Below are 18,240 nucleotides of genomic sequence, written 5' to 3' on the forward strand. Positions count from 1 at the left end.
CTTCACCAAGCTATGTCATTTATTTAACGCACTAAAGACATCTAGGTACAGATCTCTCAAGCATCAATAATTACACTGCTTTAAAGCCATTGCCAAATTTCTTAAAAGATCGAAATTTCCGGAGGTTATAATACTCTATGCACGATACATTGAAGACGGCTGTGGTCTTTGTTTATTTTCATGTATATTAAGGGGGGAGGGGAAGGAAAATATAGTCCAGTTGCTGAATTCTAAAATAAAAGTATTTGGTGCAATGACATCACATAAGCTGCCACCTTGATGCTGCTGCAGTACTCACGTGACACAAATAGCTCAGAGAATTTTGGTTTCATTTCTCGCAGACCATGAAGCAGCGAGAGGAAAATGTGCTTCCCTGTGACTACAATACTGACCTTAACGGATTTTTATTTGCACATTTATAATTAACAACAGCCTTACTGAAATCATGTTTGATAAAGAATATCAAAATGTATATTATATAAGCATGGGTCATTACTTCATGATCACAGAACGGTAGGAAAACAGATATATAGCATTTCATTTCAATGGTATAGCTTGATGCATTCCAACATTGCAGTGTTACTGTAATATTACAGTACCAAGGGCTTTGATCATTATATACTGGGATTATGCAAATAATACTCATGTGCTTTCTTAACAAAGTACTTGTTTACATTTCAGTAAGATGTTCCTGCCTCACATACAAACATCGAAATACAACAGGAAGAGAGGCTTGCCTTGATCTTTGTTAAATTTGAGACTGTTATCAAGGTCAGGGAAAACATTCTTATGACAGGTTAATACAGCAGATGAAAGATGGACTGCTGTGCTCGCTGGTGCCACGTTATATTGCCTGGTGCAGTACAGTACATCTTTTTCCCCGTCTTTGGCAACTTTCAGTAATTAAAGATATGTTTCAGTCATAGAAATAGTTTATTACCTTATCTCCAAGGCCTAACACTGTCATTTTAGTCATGGCATTGCATTTGTCCACAGCGTTCGCACAATCACCCATCATATCTGTAGATTTTTGGGGGTCTCCACAGCCCGAGCAGAATGTGTGCAAGATTCACAATTAAAACTTGACCCTATTGCTTTTGGAATTTTAGACCAGTTTTTGCACCAAACCTTTAGCCATATTTTAAATTTGTATGGAGGAAACAAAAAAGTAAATTTTTATATTTTGCTTTCATTTTCCAAGAATATCCTTATAAAGTGACGCTCTGAAAAAGTATTAAATGTCCCGAGGGTACAAAAAACAAGTTCAAGACAAAAATCCATTGGCAATTGAAGAAGAGGCTTTATTCATCCTTTCTCAATTTACAATATCTGTTCCAAAAGTTTGATATAAACTTCTCCCATTAGCAGGCCTGTGCCCTTTATGATCAGAAGTATTTATTGCCCAACATCTAGTTAAACACTGCAGCAAGGTCAGAGCAGGTTAAGATGGGAGTGTAGCACATCCTCAATGTGTGAACTGCGTATGGTCATCACGTGTACATGTTTGACTTATCTTTCAGAAGATGGTTGTGCTTTTCTCCCTCCCGAGATGAGAGTTGTAAACAAATAGACTTTTACACCAAATATATGAACTAACAGTGTCCCAGTGAAATAAAGTATCACACTGCATGGTCTATGTTCCTGGTATTTCCTGTTAATAACAGCATTATTACAGCACAGAAGGTGGCCATTCAACCCATCACGCTTGTGCCAGCTCTCTGTAAGAGTGTCACTTCCCTGACTTTTCTGTCGTATTGAAAAGTTTTTCAGGGCTTCCTCAGGACTGACCCTGCTGGAGGTCATAGGGTTAGGGGGCAGAGGACAAGTTAGCTTTGCCGTCTAATTTAATACAACATAAAATTAACCCCACAATCCTTTTGCTGCCAAATAGGCAAAAATCTTACTATGTGACAATGAAATAATTTTACCTCTTTGTCTGCTTTAGATTACAATTTTTTTAAATGTTGTTCTCGTTTTAATGTATATGTGGAAAATGCCAGCCAAAAGTTTCAACATTGATGGGAGACAGCCAGTACCCGAACACTACTGCCAGGCTACAAATCCAACGCTTGGATCAGGGAGAACTCGCTGCAAACATCCAAAAGCTCCCAGGGCATTCCTTAAAACTCAAGTTTGTCACCGTACTAAAGTTACACAGCTGATCAAATTCTTCAAGCACTAGACCAACTGCACTTCAAAACACAAGCATAAATGTACAAATATAATGTGTGATTGACTATTCTGTCAGTTTAATGCTGCTCTGAATTCCACCTTGCCAAAAATGGATATAATGGACATGAGCAAAAAAATGAAGCAGAGAGCAGATAAAGGTTAAACAGTCAGAAGTCAGGAGCACAACTGTGGAGGTAAGGAACGGTCACTAAAGGCAGCTGAGCATCTCAGGCTATTAGTCAATCATCGACCGGACCATCAATAAAATGCTACTTGGTTTAGTTTTGAAAAGCAAGCAGTGTAAACCAATTAGTATCCCACACATTTTGGACACAAATAACTTGAAATGTAAGTATGAACAAATGGTTATATTTACTCACTGGCAATTTAGTTGTGGGTTTTCCTCATCAGGCAGCATAACTTTGGTGCAAGATTAGTAATAACCCAAGATAAGATCAGCTAAAGATCTTCTGCCCAAGTTATGGTGTCAGAGGCAGAGGCGGGAAGGACAGAAAATTCACCAGACGCCCAATTTTATATCATGTTTTTGGGCGCAGGTTTGTCCCAGCAGCCTGAAGGAGCTTCCTATCAATAGTGAAAAGAAACGTTTGAGATCCCTCACTAAATTTCATAGCATGAATCTTTCTCAGAAAAAGTAACTGCAGGGAAAGTTCAGGGTCAAGACTGCTCAAGAAAGTCTCAATGTAGATGTTTGATGAAAGATTTTTAAAAATTGGTTCTTTATTGCTCCACGCATTAGTTGGGCAATGCTCCAATTTAAAATTTGAATCTTCCGTTTTTTGATTGTACTTTCTTTATGATTCTCAGTTCCTGTTGGTGTTCAAATTGCATTACGAAGTGCAGCTGCTGAATATTCCTTTAAGGTTCCAAATATCCTGCAAATTGGACATGGGATGGGGGAAAACGAGTTTGAAGATTTGGCAAAAATTCCATGACAATGTCCAAAGAATTCTGGTCTCATCCATCGCTTCCCAGAGATAAGTCAATGGAAACATGTACTTAGCTGACTTATGCCATTGACTGCAAAATGCTGCACAAAGTACCTGGATAAGGGAAATCTCTGCTAATAGAAATAAATTACCAGAGGACAAAGCTTTGATGCCTCTGGAGAATTACCAAGATGCCCGAGAGGAATTGGTCTCTGGTTATTCTGTTCCCTGTCCCATGGCTGCTTCTTTACCAGTCGATGGCTTCAGAAAAGTATAGATTTTTTAAAAAGTGTTCAAAGTCCAACACTGCACTTGTAGTACTACAGGCTGCAGCACGTTAGGGGCTCTAATGATACAATTAGCCTAACTGGGAGGGAGGAAATACAAACAGTGCTCCTAGTAAGGGGCTGGTTTAGCACACTGGGCTAAATCGCTGGCTGTGAAAGCAGACCAGCAGCACGGTTCAATTCCCGTACCAGCCTCCCCGAACAGGCGCGACTAGGGGCTTTTCACAGTAACTTCATTTGAAGCCTCCTCGTGACAATAAGCGATTTTCATTTCATTTTTTTCATTTTCATTAGTACTAGGTTCTCTGACAAGTGGAAACATCTTGTCAATACCCCCTCAGGATCTTGAAGGTTTGATCATGTCGCCTCTTAATCTCCTAAACTCTAGTGCATACATACCCAACGTCTACAACCTTTCTTCACAAGACAAACAACCCATTCCTGGTATTAGTTTAGTAAATCCTCTCTGAACTACTTCTAATTCTTTAAACAAGGCGACCGAGACTACACGCAGTACTCCAGATGTGGTCTCACCAGTGCCCTGTGGAAAGTATAAACCTCCCTACTTTTGTAATCAATTCCCCTCACAATAATTTATAACATTCTATTAGCTTGCCTACTGCCTGTATACTAGCCTTTTATGATTCATACACTCGGACACCCAAATCCCTCTGAATCTCAAGAGCTCTACAAACTCTCACTATTTAGAAAACAAGTTTGTAGGAGAAGTAGGCCACTTGACTCGTCGACAAGATCATGGCCCCACATTATACCCTGTTCGCCAGCTCTTTGCCCACTCATTTAATCTATGTTCCTGTAGACTCCTTATGTCCTTTTCACAATTTACTTTCCCATCTTTGTGTCGTCAAGCAAATTGAACAACCATTCTTCAATCCCTTCATTCAAGTCATTTATATAAAATTTATAAAAAGCCGAGGCCCCAGCACTGATCCCAGTCAATATCTTCGGCTTCACATTGAGCAATGCCATAGGAGCTATATGATGTTTATACTCGAGATTTTGTGAATAAAAATCTCCTTTTAAAAGGAGGCCTCTGTTCAAAGTTTTAAAATGCTGCCATGTTTGACAATACTTCAAAAGTATAATGCTCATTGTCAAGTGCTCTAGATTTCCTCTGGCCTTGGCCTTAGCTACAAATCAATACTATGTGCAGGATTATCACCACAATACAGGACAAGAATAGAGACGAGCGGGCATGTAATTTTGCCCTGCCAGCCCTAGCACCAGTGTGCCGGTAACATCCCACTCATCTCATTTCCCCCCCCCCCCCCCCCAAGCCAATTTGCTGACGGTTGGATTGAGGGCAGAAGTTACCCACTCAGTCAGCTGGTATCTTATCAAACCTTTTAAACCAATTAAGGCCATGGATCAGAGGCAATTTTCCAGCTGCCCTCCAAGCCCCTTGGAATTAGCAACATGGCAGCTGCCTGAAGGTGGTATCTACAGTGGCAGAGAGGGAGCCTCTTGATAGAGATGCCCTCCCACCCCTTACCTGCAACTCGTTCCTCCTATTGGCCTTCCAGCTGAGAAAGCCAGCCCGTGGGTCTTTAACTTGAACGGCGAGCGTGCCCTATGGCTAATTAATCGGCGTCAGGTCAGATGGTGTGAGGTCAACCCTTCTTTGACCCCGAAGTCAGGGCCCCAATACAAAATGCACAATCCTGCACAACACAATCATAGCGATCGTACTGGTACCTGCATTATTCCATGGCGAGCTCTGCTATTTAAGGCTTTCTGGGCTGATCAATTTGTCATGTATAATTGAGTAAAGTTTGTGTCAGTATTGGAGATAAAACAACCACTCTGCATCACAGCCGGCATGAATTTAAAAAAAAACTCTAGTTTCCTAGTGACAACCCCAATCCCTCCCCCTGGAAATTGTTTACCATGGTGACGCTTATTAAAAATAAATGAGTAATGCTGGCGTCATTATGGCTCGTCAGCTGTTTCCTTTTTGCAGGTTGGAGCAAGAGCATTCACCGGGTGTGATTTTTTCCCTTTTACATATTCAGCGACAATATGCTGGGAGGTAGTAGACTGTCACATCTGCAACATTGTTTCTTCCTGATACTGTTAATCTGTTAGAAATGAGTTTATGAGAATGCAGTGTTACATGCAGATCTTTTATGACAGCACCAAGATTTAAAATAGGAGAAAATGACAATCGCCCGCTACCAAAGTGTGCCATTACAAACAGACAGTTTACACAAGTGGTTTGCCATAACATAAAGGGAAGGTTTCAATCACGAGCCGGATTTCTGCAGTGTGGTGCAATCACATTGACAAGCCAACTTGAAAAGGCATCCTTCAGAACACTAACAGCAACAGAACAAAGAGCAGAACTGATAAGCACAAGTGTGCGCAGAAAGCAGGAAAACATTTGTCCCATCAGTTTATTTACCTATCGGCCGAGATGCGATCTCCATATTAATATGCGTAGCTGTAGGAAAAGTTAAGATTTGATGCAGTTAATTAATTGGATAGCTGAACGGTAGAACCATTATAAGGAAAATTTGATCGGAATACTAATTCTTGGCCAACGACAGCTAGTGAAGGGAACAGTTTTTGAGCTGGAGTTAAAATGTGCTTCCTCCACCATTTTAACATGGGTACAAAGCAACCTACATTAGAACAGCATTGGCAACATTACCATGGGCGGCACGCTGGCACAGTGGTTATCACATGCAGCCTCCGAGCCAGGGTTCAATTCCGGCCTTGTGGAGTTTGCACTTTCTTCCCGTGTCAGAGTTTCTACTGGTTGCTCCAGTTTCCTCCCACATTTCAAAGTGGATTGGCCATGATAAATTGTCTCTTGGTGTCAAAGGTTAGGTGGGGTTATGGGGTTACAGGGATATGGCAGAAGTGTGGGCCTAGGTAGGGTGGTCTTTTGGTATGGACTCAATGAGCTGAATGGCCTCCTTCTGCACTGCAGGGTTTCGATGAAGCAGATGAGTGAGGAAAGGAGGGAACAATGAAAAATTAAGGGGCTTTTCTCAGATTGGTCCTTGTTTAAAAGAAAACACCCCTTCATACCCACAGCCTGTTCCAAAAGCCAGTACACTTTGGACTTTTAACAGCTCTTAACCACAACTGATTGCAAATATAACATTACAGTACTGACACTCTATAACTGCATGCCAGAGAAGTTGTGGAAAGAGTTCTTTCCCACTCTAGTCAGTTTTTATGAACTGCAGTTAATAGAGGTTCCAGTAAAATGCTACTGCTCTCACACCATAGCATCATTTAAAAGCAGCAAAAGATTACCTTATTTATTTAGCTCGGGTATAGTCACAGAGTCAAGCAATAGCCTAGTCAGCGGTTGGATGAAGTTCTTTAACCCCACAGCAAGTTCAGTCAGTGGACACTCCGACAATGAGAGTTATTGTTTGGACGGCACCACAGCTGCAGCGTGGATGGTCTTGTGACCCGTCCATTGATTTCGAGTGGCTTCACAGGGGCAAGTCCAGAAATGTCTTTAAAATGGTTCACTGTCAGGAGATAAAAAGCCAGTGGACAAGCAATACGGTAAGAGTAATTTATGATGGATGTTTTCTCCTGCCATCCTATCACAAGTCCTCAGCTGTTACTTCTCGGTGTGTTGAGTTGGGTTTAACCATATGATGTGGTGTGAGGGAAGGTGTGTGACTGGTTGGTTGAGGAGATTGTTTTAGAAAGGTATCCTTGTTCTGGCGCAGACCTTCTCCAATAGCTTGCCTGTTGCAATGTTTGATTGCTGGTGGGGGGTGGGGCAATGTTTCTCAGGATTAGGAGATGGGGGGGTGGGGCAATGTTTCTCAGGATTAGTAGATAGGGGAGTTGAATTGGACAAAGTGATGATTGCAAAGCTGGCCAACTACTGCAAGGCGTGACACCTACAACTAAACAACAATAAAACCCAATCTCTGGCACACTACCAACACCAAGAAGGATCTAAATATCACCCTGGATGGCAAGGGACTGAAGCATGATTCCTGCCCTGTTCATCTGGATGTCATTGTTGACAAAGCCATTATGTACAGACAGCACTTCATCGTACAGTAGAAAAAAAACAATGAAAACCCATAACAACACTGGCACAGTGGCTAACACTGCTGCCTCAAAGAACCAGGGACCCAGGTTCAATTTCAGCCTTGGGTGACTATGTGGAGTTCGCACTGACTATGTGGAGTTCACACTTTCTCCCAGTGTCTGCGTGAGTTTACTCCCACAGCCCAAAGATGTGCAGGTTAGGTGGATTGGCTATGCTAAAAATTGCCCCTTGGTGCCCAAGGATGTGGAGGTTAGATGGTGTTGTGGGAGTGGAGAGGGACAGGTGGGCCTAGGTAGGGTGCTCTTTCAGAGCAACAATGCAGACTCGATGGGCTGAATGGCCTCCTTCTGCACTGTAGGGATTCCATGGATCATATGAACCTTCTCAGTAAACTGGCTGGTACCCTCATAATGATCACAGGCCAAGATCAAGGACTTCTTCTCCTGCCAACATGTATTCATCTGCAGAATACGATGGCCCAGAATGACAGCAAGCTGCTCACACAAAACCCATCAATGTGCAACTCAATCTCGTCCTCGAGTAAGAGGTTTTCTCTCTCTCTGTTTAGCCCCCCCACCCAATCATATGGGTGAAAAATCTGGAGGCAGCAATCAGGGCACACTAATGCTGCATTTTGAATTGGAGAAGAAATGGAAGCCCAAGGGAAAATAAATCACCTCAACAGGTTTTTAAAATTATATTCAGTACACCTTAGAAGTGCAAAGTACCGAGCAAACATAACTGCTTTTGTCAAAATTAAGCAAAGCACTTCTTGCGTTAATACTAATGAATAATAGTCATCCTTTTTGGCCAAAATAGCGTGGGGTGGGACATCTACTTTGTTTAATTAAATTAATCTACATTTTTCAAAGTTTGAAAAAAGTAATGGGGAAAAATCAGAAGAGATGCCAGATCAAAATTGATTTTTCTCCCTCAAACTATTAATTTTCCAGAACAGTTGACTCTTGAATTCGGTTTAGTCTGGAGGGTGGGAAGCGAATCTGGTCAATGTAAAAAATATAAGAGACAATACCAGAGAAACGGTGTCCATTTCCTGCACTTCAAGGTCGACTTTCAGAGGCCATCTGCTTCAGAAAACCACAAGAAATATGCTGGTGGCTGGCAACAAGTTGGGAATGTTTTTTTTCTCAAAGATTCATTAGTGCCACGTGGACATCGCTGGTTAGACCCACATTTTATTGCCCAATCCTAATCCCTTGTGAAGGTGGCGTCAGCATGAGTAATTCCCAGATCAAATATTGAAAGAACTTGAGCATCGAGCTCAAGATTGTCAGTTCCATACTGATGGAATGAAGTGTCAGATGGGATTGTATACTCCGTTTCAAGTCTCACTCGAGGTCCCATGCAAGACTCGAGGGGTGAGCTGCTTTCAAATGAGCCACTTCATGAGCGCATTTTCAAATAAAGGAGCTGAATTTGACTGAGAATTTTATCAATTTACTGAAAAATTCCTATGGTCATGTCACAGAAATCAGTAGCTACCACCTTGTTTGGTGGAGGTGGGAGAGTACTTTCGATTTGAAATTGATATAGAAATACAGACTTCCAGCTGTGAAATCAGACAGGAATGTTCAAGTTCTGCGTCACTTTTATCCAGAATACAAAACGAATATCAATGATTGGCTGAAATTACTATTCACTACTTGCCTCCCTCTACATCGTGTAAAGAAGCAGCCAGCATTGCTTTCAGTTTTTGCCTGACCCATCCCAGTTGGTCAAGCTCCGATTCATCGAACCCAAAAGAAATCCCAATACCTTGCACCATTGCTAACTCACAGGGGGTTTCCCGACTGCATGGGGCTGCCCCACAATGGGAAACTCTATTGACCGGCCGGCGTAACGGAGAATCCCGCCCCAGGTCCTACCTTCGCATTCAGAATTGTTTTGAAGAGGTCCAGCAACTCAATAATGGGCATCCATGAAGTGCAGTGGGACATTAGTAGCTGCGGAATTGTATTAAACAACAATCTGCAACCACATGGCCCAGCATACCCCCCACCCCACTCTACCATTACCACCAAGGCAGGCGATTAACCCTGGTTCAATGAAGAGTGCAGAGGGTATACCAGGAGCAGTACCAGGCATACCAAAAAATGAGGTGTCATCCTGATGAAGCTACAACAAAGGACTACTTATATGCCAAACTGCAGAATAAGTATGTGATAGACAGAGCAAAGCAATTACACAACCAATGGATCCGATCCAAGCACTCATCTAGCCGTCAATGTTAGTGGACAATTAAACAACTAACTGAAGTAGGAGGCTCCATAAATATCCACAAACTCAATATTGGGTGAGCCCAGCACATCAGGGCAAAAGTCAAGGCTGAAGCAAGTCTAACCATCTTCAGCAAGCAGCGTCAAGTGAATGATTCATTTCGACCTCCTCTTAGTTCCCAGGATCACAAATGCATTTTCAGCCAATTCAATTCACTCCTAATCAAGAAATGGCGAAGGGCGGAAATTGATACTGTAAAGGTAATGGGCCCCGAAAACACTCCAGCAGTAGACTGATGCTCCAGAACTAGCCACGCCCTGAACCAAGCTGTTCTGGTGCAGCTACAACACTGTAATCCATCTGACAATGTGGAAAATTACCCAGGTATGTCCTGTCCACAAAGCAGGTCAAATCCAATGCCGCCATTACTGCCACATTAGTCTATACACAATCAGCAGCGCTATCAAGTGACACTCGCACAGCAACTACCTGCTCACTGAAGCTTACTTTGAGTTCCAGCAGGGCCACTCGGCTCCTGACCTCATTACAGCCTTGGTGCAGACATAAATATACATCATCCTGACTTGGAACTATTGCCACCCCTTCACAGTCACTGGAGCAGAAACTCACTTCTGAACAACACTGTACCACGTGGACTGTAGCCATTCAGAAAGATGGGTCAGCACCATTCTTTCTAGAGCAATTAGTGATGGGCAGCAAATGCTGACCTAGCCCACATCCCATGAAAGAATAAAGAAAAAAATCATATTTACATAGTGCCTTTAACCCAAAAAATCCCAAAGCACTTTACAGATCATTATAAAACAAAATATGCCATGGAGCCATATATTAGGTCAGTTGACCAAACATATTGATGAAAAAGAGATAAATATCTTAAAGAAAAGCATGGTAAAGAGGCAGAGAGGTCCAGGGCAGGTATTCTATGGCTCAGGGTCAATGATGGAGAAATTAAAATTGGAGATGCCCTGGAAGTCAGTTTTAGAGGAGTGCAGATATCTCAAGAGGGATGTTGGGTTTCAGGCTGTCAGTGATAAAGGACGGCCAAGGCCATGGAGAAAATTTGAAAAATAGAGACATTGCTTGACTGGGGCCAAATGTAGGTTAGTGAGCACAAGAAGATAGGGGAGTGAGACTTGGTGATACGAGTGTGACAATTGCTTGGTATTTATTGGAAATAATGCATGCTCTCTATTTGGGAGCCCCAGCAGCCTCAAATTATTGATTTTAAAGTTTCCAAAGTAAATATCCACTGACTGAATTTCCTGTGGAGCAGTTGGTCAGAAATTCTTTGTTTGATTTCACTTTTGTTTGTTAATTTAATGTGCCGTTTTATATTGGTGGCCATCTTATCCATTTAACAGGGTGTAGATAATCACCAGCTTGGCGCTTATACTGACTTTATTTCTTGCTATGAGGACCATGAGAAATGTGAACTATTGAAGCAGGCGCCTAGGGTGAATTGGAAGTGATGGCGGCAGAAATTAAACTCAGGAATCCGCAGTCCAACCAAGCAGTGCGTTTCTGCATCCTTATCATTGTACATGGTCACGGATTCGGTAGTCAAACGTTGCCCGAATGAAGAAATGTATGGAAATTCAGTTGGGATAAAGGGACCGGGTGCGTATGGGAACGTACAACTCCAATTTCTTCAGTCTACCAATATCAGAAATAACAATTAATGAGAGGCTGAGTAAATGGTGTCTATGTTGTCTGGGGTTCAGAAGAATGAGACACGATCCCATTGAAAGGTAAAATTCCATTGAAAGGTAAAATTCCAAAGAGGTTTGACAGGATAGACAGTTTGTTTTCCTCAGCAGTGGAATCTACATGGGGAGCACAGTCTCAAGATAAAGGGTCAACCATTGAGGACTGGAGACGGAGAGAATTCTTTCCACTGAAGTTTGTGAATCTTTGGAATTGTCTGCTCTAAGAGGGTTGTTGAATATATTTAAAAGGTCGAGGTTGGCAGATTGCTGATTTCTTTAAGGAGTATGGGAAAGAAGAGTTGAGGCAGAAGTTAGCTATAATCGTATAGAATGGCCGAGAAGCCTCAAGGAACATATGGTCCACTAATGCTCGTATTTCTTATGCGATTGAGTCAATAACAAATATTCCTTTATTTTTTTAAAAAAGGAAACTAGTTTTAAGCAGATTTTGAGCAGAACAACAGTACAACTGCAAAGATACTCTAAGCTAACAAATCTCAATTGCAACATATCCCTCATTTAATGACAAACGTTACGTAGTCCACAATTGTTGGAATTGATACACAGGCTTTAAAGAAACAGCATTGGTAAGCACAGATGCACATAGAAAAATAATTTGAATGAGAATATCTATTTATAATTCTATTGTAATATTCATGAAGACATTTAATTTCCAAATCACTTTAATAGTTCATAACATAAGGTCACGTGGTGTAAGCCATAAAAGCATCAGAGGATTCCAACTTGGCAAAATGCTCTTCAAATATGCATATTTTACTATCTGTTTGATGAAAAATGTTAAGTACTATTATATCTGGAATACCTTTTTACAAGGCACATAAATGGTGCATTCTTATTCAAAACATATCCTCTACATATTGTGCAGTGTATGTGTTGGGCTGCTTTTCATTATTCAGAAAACAATGATTTGGAAGATTGAGTTGCCAAAGTATTTATTTTTTTAAAGTAGCCCATCAGGCACCATCTAATCAATCTATTATCCAAGAAGAGAGCCAGTTACAATAAGCAATGTATTTGAATTATGGAGAAGTTTAATAACTACATTGATCAGTAAATTTTGAATGTTTGTTGCAGCTATCAAAACAGGTATATTGCCCATTTCCGATATGCAACATTAGAAGTTGAACTATTTTTGCCGGGCTCAAGATACGATTAAGTTACTTAGCTGCTACCGTCACTAATCTTCATACATTACGTTTCCAGCTCAAAAAAGGACTCGTGAAATACTCTGAATAAACATCTATGCATTGCTTTCAGCGCAAATATAATGTTGTTGCTTTATAATTACATTGTTATTAAAGTGACTTCATCTGGATTTTCAGAGTAAGACTCAGGTGGTAAAATTACACTGGTAAATTTAGCATTATTTTCGGATGTGCTTTTAAATGGAATACGTGCTTGGATTCCTTATGTTCCAGAATTCAACACATTAACCAATCATTTTTCCACTGGTTCTCCAAAACAGTTTACTCATTGCCACACATATACCATAACAAATAAGATCACGTATAAATGTATGAACAAAACAATCCTGCTTTAATATATAGAACATTAGAAAGGTAAATGGCTTTACCAAAGATATCTTCAGCAAACCTGGCTTTTTGGGGAGGGGGCGTATATTGAGTAATGCATAAAATGTAATATCATGTACAAATGGCTGAATATATTAAGTTTAGTAGTGCCACACTTCAGTGACTGGTTGTCTTGCAAATATAAAAAAGAGGAAAATACAAACCATAGCAAAACAAAACAAGTCCGTAGTGTTGTCATTAAAGCGTGTCCGGCATTCAAACTACATAAAAATACATATATAAAGGGTGGTCCGGAAAACCAAGTCAAATTGTTTCAGCATCATGTTTAAATGGATAGGTGTTAGGTTATAGGCCTCACGGGCAGCACGATGGCGCAGTGGGTTAGCCTTGCTGCCTCACGGAGCCGAGGTCCCAGGTTGGGTCCCGATGCTGGGTCACTGTCCGTGTGGAGTTTGCACATTCTCCCCCACAACCCAAAAGATGTGCAGGTTCAGTGGATTGGCCATGCTAAATTGCCCCTTAATTGGAAAAAAATGAATTGGGTACTCTAAATTTATTTTTAAAAAGGTTATAGGCCTCAAATTCTGACAGTCATTACACTATTCGAATGGAGGTGAACTAAACTCACCTTGGGATTTTGTTTATTCACTCACAGGATGTGGGCATCCTGCATTTATTGCCAATCCTTCATTTCCCTTTAGAGTGTGATGGTGAGCTGCCTTTTTGAACCGTTGCAGTCCGTGGTGTAGGTACACCCACAGTGCTGATAATGAGGGATAATGAGGGAGATAATGCCCTAGTCCTTCTAGATGGTAGCAGTTGGGAGTAAAAAGGTCCTAACTAAGGAGCCTTGGTGAGTTCCCACAGTGCTTCTTTTAAATGAGACACACTGCTGCCACTGTCAGTGGTGGAGGGGGTGAATGTTTGTGGGAAAAGTGACACAAGTTGGCTTTTTTTGTCCTGGATAGTGTTGAGTTTGTGTGTCATTGGAGCCTCACTTGTGTGTCATTGGAGCCTCACTCATACAGGCAAGTGAAATTAAATGAAAATCACTTATTGTCACAAGTAGGCTTCAATGAAGTTACTGTGAAAAGCCCCTAGTCGCCGCATTCCAGCGCCTGTTTGGGGAGGCTGGTACGAGAATTGAACCCTGCTGCTGGCCTGCCTTGGTCTGCTTTAAAAGCCAGCTATTTAGCCCAGTGTGCTAAACCAACCTGGAGAGTATTCCATTGCACTCCTGACTTGTGCCTTGTAGATGCTGGACAGGGTTTGAGGAGTCAGGAGATGAGTTGCTTACCATAGGATTCTCATCTTCTGACCAAGGCTGGTAGCCACAGTATTTATATGGCTAGTGTAGTTCAGTTTCTGGACAATGGTAATCCTCCAAGATATTGATAGTGGAGGATTCAGCGATGGCAATGCTATTGAATGTGATGGGATGATGGTTTATACTCTCTCTTATTGGAGATAGTCATTGGTACTTTTTGACACAAATGTTACTTGCCGCTTGTCAGCCCAAGCCCGGATATCGTCCTGGTCTTGCTGCATTTGGGCATGGACTGCTTCAGTGCTTTGTTGCGAGTGGAGCCTGCAGAGAACATCCCCACTTCTGGCCTTATGATAGGTCGGTCATTGATGAAGCAGCTAAAGTTTGGGCCTATTTGGAGGAGCTCCTGCAGTGATGTCCTTGAACTGACAAGACTGACCTCCAGCAACCACAACCATCTTTCTTTGCGTTAGGTATGACTCCAACCAACAGTGTTTTCCTCCTGATTCCCATTGACTTCAGTTTTGCTAGGGCTCTTTGATGCCACACTCATATTATGTAGTGTGATGAATGGTATCAGTAGCTGCTGTAATGGTACCTTACCTTTAATGCATTGGCCCTTTAAGACCGGGCTTGGAACCCTGGGGGACTCCACCTCTGGCTACGCCCCCAGGAAATGGTATACAAGATGAGGCTCACTCGGCAGCATGTGATGAGCACACTTCTCGGCTGCTGTTCAGTTCTCAGATGATTAAAGCCTTTGAATTACCTCTCTTTTGTTTATAACATCTTAGATATGATGGTGAGGGATGCAGGTTGAATAGAGCAGGGATGGGAGGTATGCATTAAACGTAACTTTAATGAATACAAGGAGGAGCATTCTGGAAAATATCTGGAGGGGAAATAGGGTGGGGGGTGGGTGAGGGAGACATGGGTTGAAAACTATGTGGAAGTCAGGCAGACTCCTGGTGCAACAGAACAATATAAAACCCAATGTTCATTAAAGGAGAAATAGCAGTACTGCATGTGGTGACTAGCATTTAATGCAAGCCTTTCATTTCAATATCCTACAAAGAAACTAACGCAAAATAAATTAGCATGAATTTTAAAAGATAAGCATCTCAGCAAAAATATTCAAAAACAATATTCATAGAACATAGAACATAGAACAGTACAGCACAGAACAGGCCCTTCGGCCCTCGATGTTGTGCCGAGCAATGATCACCCTACTTAACCCACGTAACCGGTATACCCGTAACCCAACAATCCCCCCATTAACCTTACACTATGGGCAATTTAGCCTGGCCAATCCACCTAACCCGCACATCTTTGGACTGTGGGAGGAAACCGGAGCACCCGGAGGAAACCCACGCGCACACGGGGAGGACATGCAGACTCCGCACAGACAGTGACCCAGCCGGGAATCGAACCTGGGACCCTGGAGCTGTGAAGCATTGATGCTAACCACCATGCTACCGTGAGGCCCCTCAAGAGATAAATATCTACACAATAGCAATAAATACGGGAGATCTTGCAAAGATTAATGAGATACAACAATGCAATAAATTCTCATAATCACATTGTGTGGCACTGTGTGGCACTGAAAGAGAGATTCAATAAACCAAACTTCAGAAAGAAATACAAGTGTTGAGCATGTGAGCAATAACAGAACACAAGCAATAAGCAATAAAATTAGGCATTGCACATGATGAATTGCAGTGCAAAGAGGACATGTGATGAAACAACCAAGGAGAGGTGGCAGGAGATCAATGAGCAGGGGAAATGGCAGGAGGGGATGAGACAAACTGATGAAAGATTACTGGCAAGTCAGTGTGTTGGCAAGAAAGATTTAAAAAAACAAGTGAGACAGCTGGCAACACCTTGGAAGTCTATGGCCAGGGAGAACACAGAGAATTTATAATTACTAAACAAATGTTATTGGCATTTGAGTTTCGTATGCTTAATACTTTGGAACAAAATAAATACATCTTGAACTAATATTGAACTAATAAGCTAATATTCATTTAAACATGAATGATGAATTAGACTATGGAGATACCACTTTTATTTACTTGAAGTTAATATTTTCCTATTTTGTCTAAAATGTTTATGAATTACTTTTGTGTAAAACAAAATATTGTTCACAATTTGCAGGTGAGAAATTGTTCATAGAAATTGTCTATCCCCATTTTGGTGTGCACAAGTCCTTGAACTTTAATAATTAAGACCATAAGACATAGGAGCCGAATTAGGCCATTTGGCCCATTGAGTTAACTCCGCCATTCAATCATGGCTGGTATGTTTCTTGTCCCCATTCTCCTGCCTTCTCCTCATAACCCCAGATCCCCCTATTAATCAAGAGCCTACCAATCTATCGCCAAGGCCACCAGTACAAAACAATGATATTCTCAGATTGGGGCCAACAATGACAGAGCACCTCGCTGAAAATGCTGCCTTAACTGCCTCCATATTCTCAAGATGGCTACCACCACTAGACTACACATCTATTTAGCCAGAGGGAACGGAAGAGGAGCCAGAACCAAGGCTCTCACCTCTCACTGGAACGACTGAGGCGACCTGATAAGAGGTCTACAAGATTATGAATGACATGGACAGAATGGATAGTCAGATGCTCTTTCCTGGTGCTTGCCGAAAAGTTTAGAACTGATGTGCGATGCAAGTTTTTTTTTAAAACAGAGGGTGGTGAATATATGGAACGCACTGCCTGGGGAGGGTGGTGGGAGCAGGTACGATAGCGGCATTTAGACAAATATATGAATAGGGTGGGAATGGAAGGATAGGGACTCCGCAAGTGCATGCGGTTTTAGTTTTGGCAGGTACCATGGTTGGCGTAGGCTTCGAGGGTTGAAGGGCCTGTTCCTGTGCTGTTTAGTTCATTGTTCTTTCTTTTTGTCTTAAAGACACTCACATAATCAATGCCAAGTATTTGTCCTGGCCGCACACATACAGCAGATGTTGTGGAATTGCAGAATGAGTTAAACTGTCCATGATTTACCAACGCATAGAATAAATTCATAGAATCTCTACAGTTCAGGAGGCCATTCAGACCATTGTGTCTGCACTGACCCTTGGAAGAAAAAAAAGAAGAGTACCCTACCTAGGCCCATGCTCTGGCCCTATCCCCGTAACCCGGTAACGCCACCTAACCTTTTTGGCACTTAAGGGGCAATTTAGCATGGACAATCCACCTAACCTGCATATCGTTGTGTTATGTAATTTGGAATAACACAAGCTGCCACTTGATGCAGTTTTGAGTAAAAGATGCTCCACACTTTGAAGTGAGTTCAATGCGTTTTATTGAACTATTAGCACAGTTCTCAATGAGTTTGACTCTCTGCTAATCTAAATGTAGTAACTCAGTCTAACTGAACCAGCCTTGCTCTAAGCCACGTGCTGGGGTGTGATGCTGAGGATACACCCTGTCTCACTCTGTAGATGTTGGTCTGTGGAAAGAGATGGGGTGTCAGTGGCTCATCCCTTTTACAATGAGACACCACCCCCGAGTGTCCTGACTGCTCACTGGGCGTGCCTTATTCTATGTGTTCATGTCTTAGCTGCATGTTTTGCATATCACGACACATATCTTTGGAATGTGGGAGGAAAGCAGAGCACCCGGACGGAAACCCACACAGACACAGTGAGAAAGTACAAACTACAAAGTCACCCAAGGCCAGACTTGAACCTCGGTCCCTGGTGCTGAGGCAGCAGTGCTAACCACTGTTATATGCTGAGTGACAACACAAATCAGGGTTAGAATAACTATTCATTTTTCAAAGTCCACTGAATATAAATAAATCTAACAAAAAAACTATTCTACATTAACAAACTTTCAAATAGGAGAGAGAGAGAGAGAGAGAGAGAGAGAGAGGGGGGGGGGGGGGGGGAAGAGAGAGAGAGGAGAGAGAGAGAGAGAGAGAGAGTGTGTGGAGAGAGAGAGAGTGGAGAGAGAGTGTGGAGAGAGAGAGAGAGAGAGA

The 18,240-nt window shown here is 42.0% G+C and overlaps 1 protein-coding gene across 9 annotated transcripts in view; it reads right to left on the reverse strand.

Annotated features, from left to right (window-relative positions):
* LOC119970269 (sodium/potassium/calcium exchanger 2-like) overlaps positions 1 to 18,240 on the reverse strand; it is a 360,708-nt gene that overhangs the window by 269,088 nt on the left and 73,380 nt on the right. The window contains exon 1 of one of the 9 annotated variants that reach the window (XM_038804618.1): positions 5,126 to 5,242. The exons of the other annotated variants lie outside the window; for them this stretch is intronic. Coding sequence (XP_038660546.1) covers positions 5,126 to 5,131 — 6 coding nt within the window. The 5' untranslated portion in view covers positions 5,132 to 5,242. Of the gene's footprint in view, positions 1 to 5,125; positions 5,243 to 18,240 lie in introns of those variants that run through there. 9 annotated transcript variants of the gene reach the window in all.

This window comes from Scyliorhinus canicula, chromosome 8, assembly GCF_902713615.1.
Source record: "Scyliorhinus canicula chromosome 8, sScyCan1.1, whole genome shotgun sequence".
Classification (NCBI taxonomy): domain Eukaryota; kingdom Metazoa; phylum Chordata; class Chondrichthyes; order Carcharhiniformes; family Scyliorhinidae; genus Scyliorhinus; species Scyliorhinus canicula.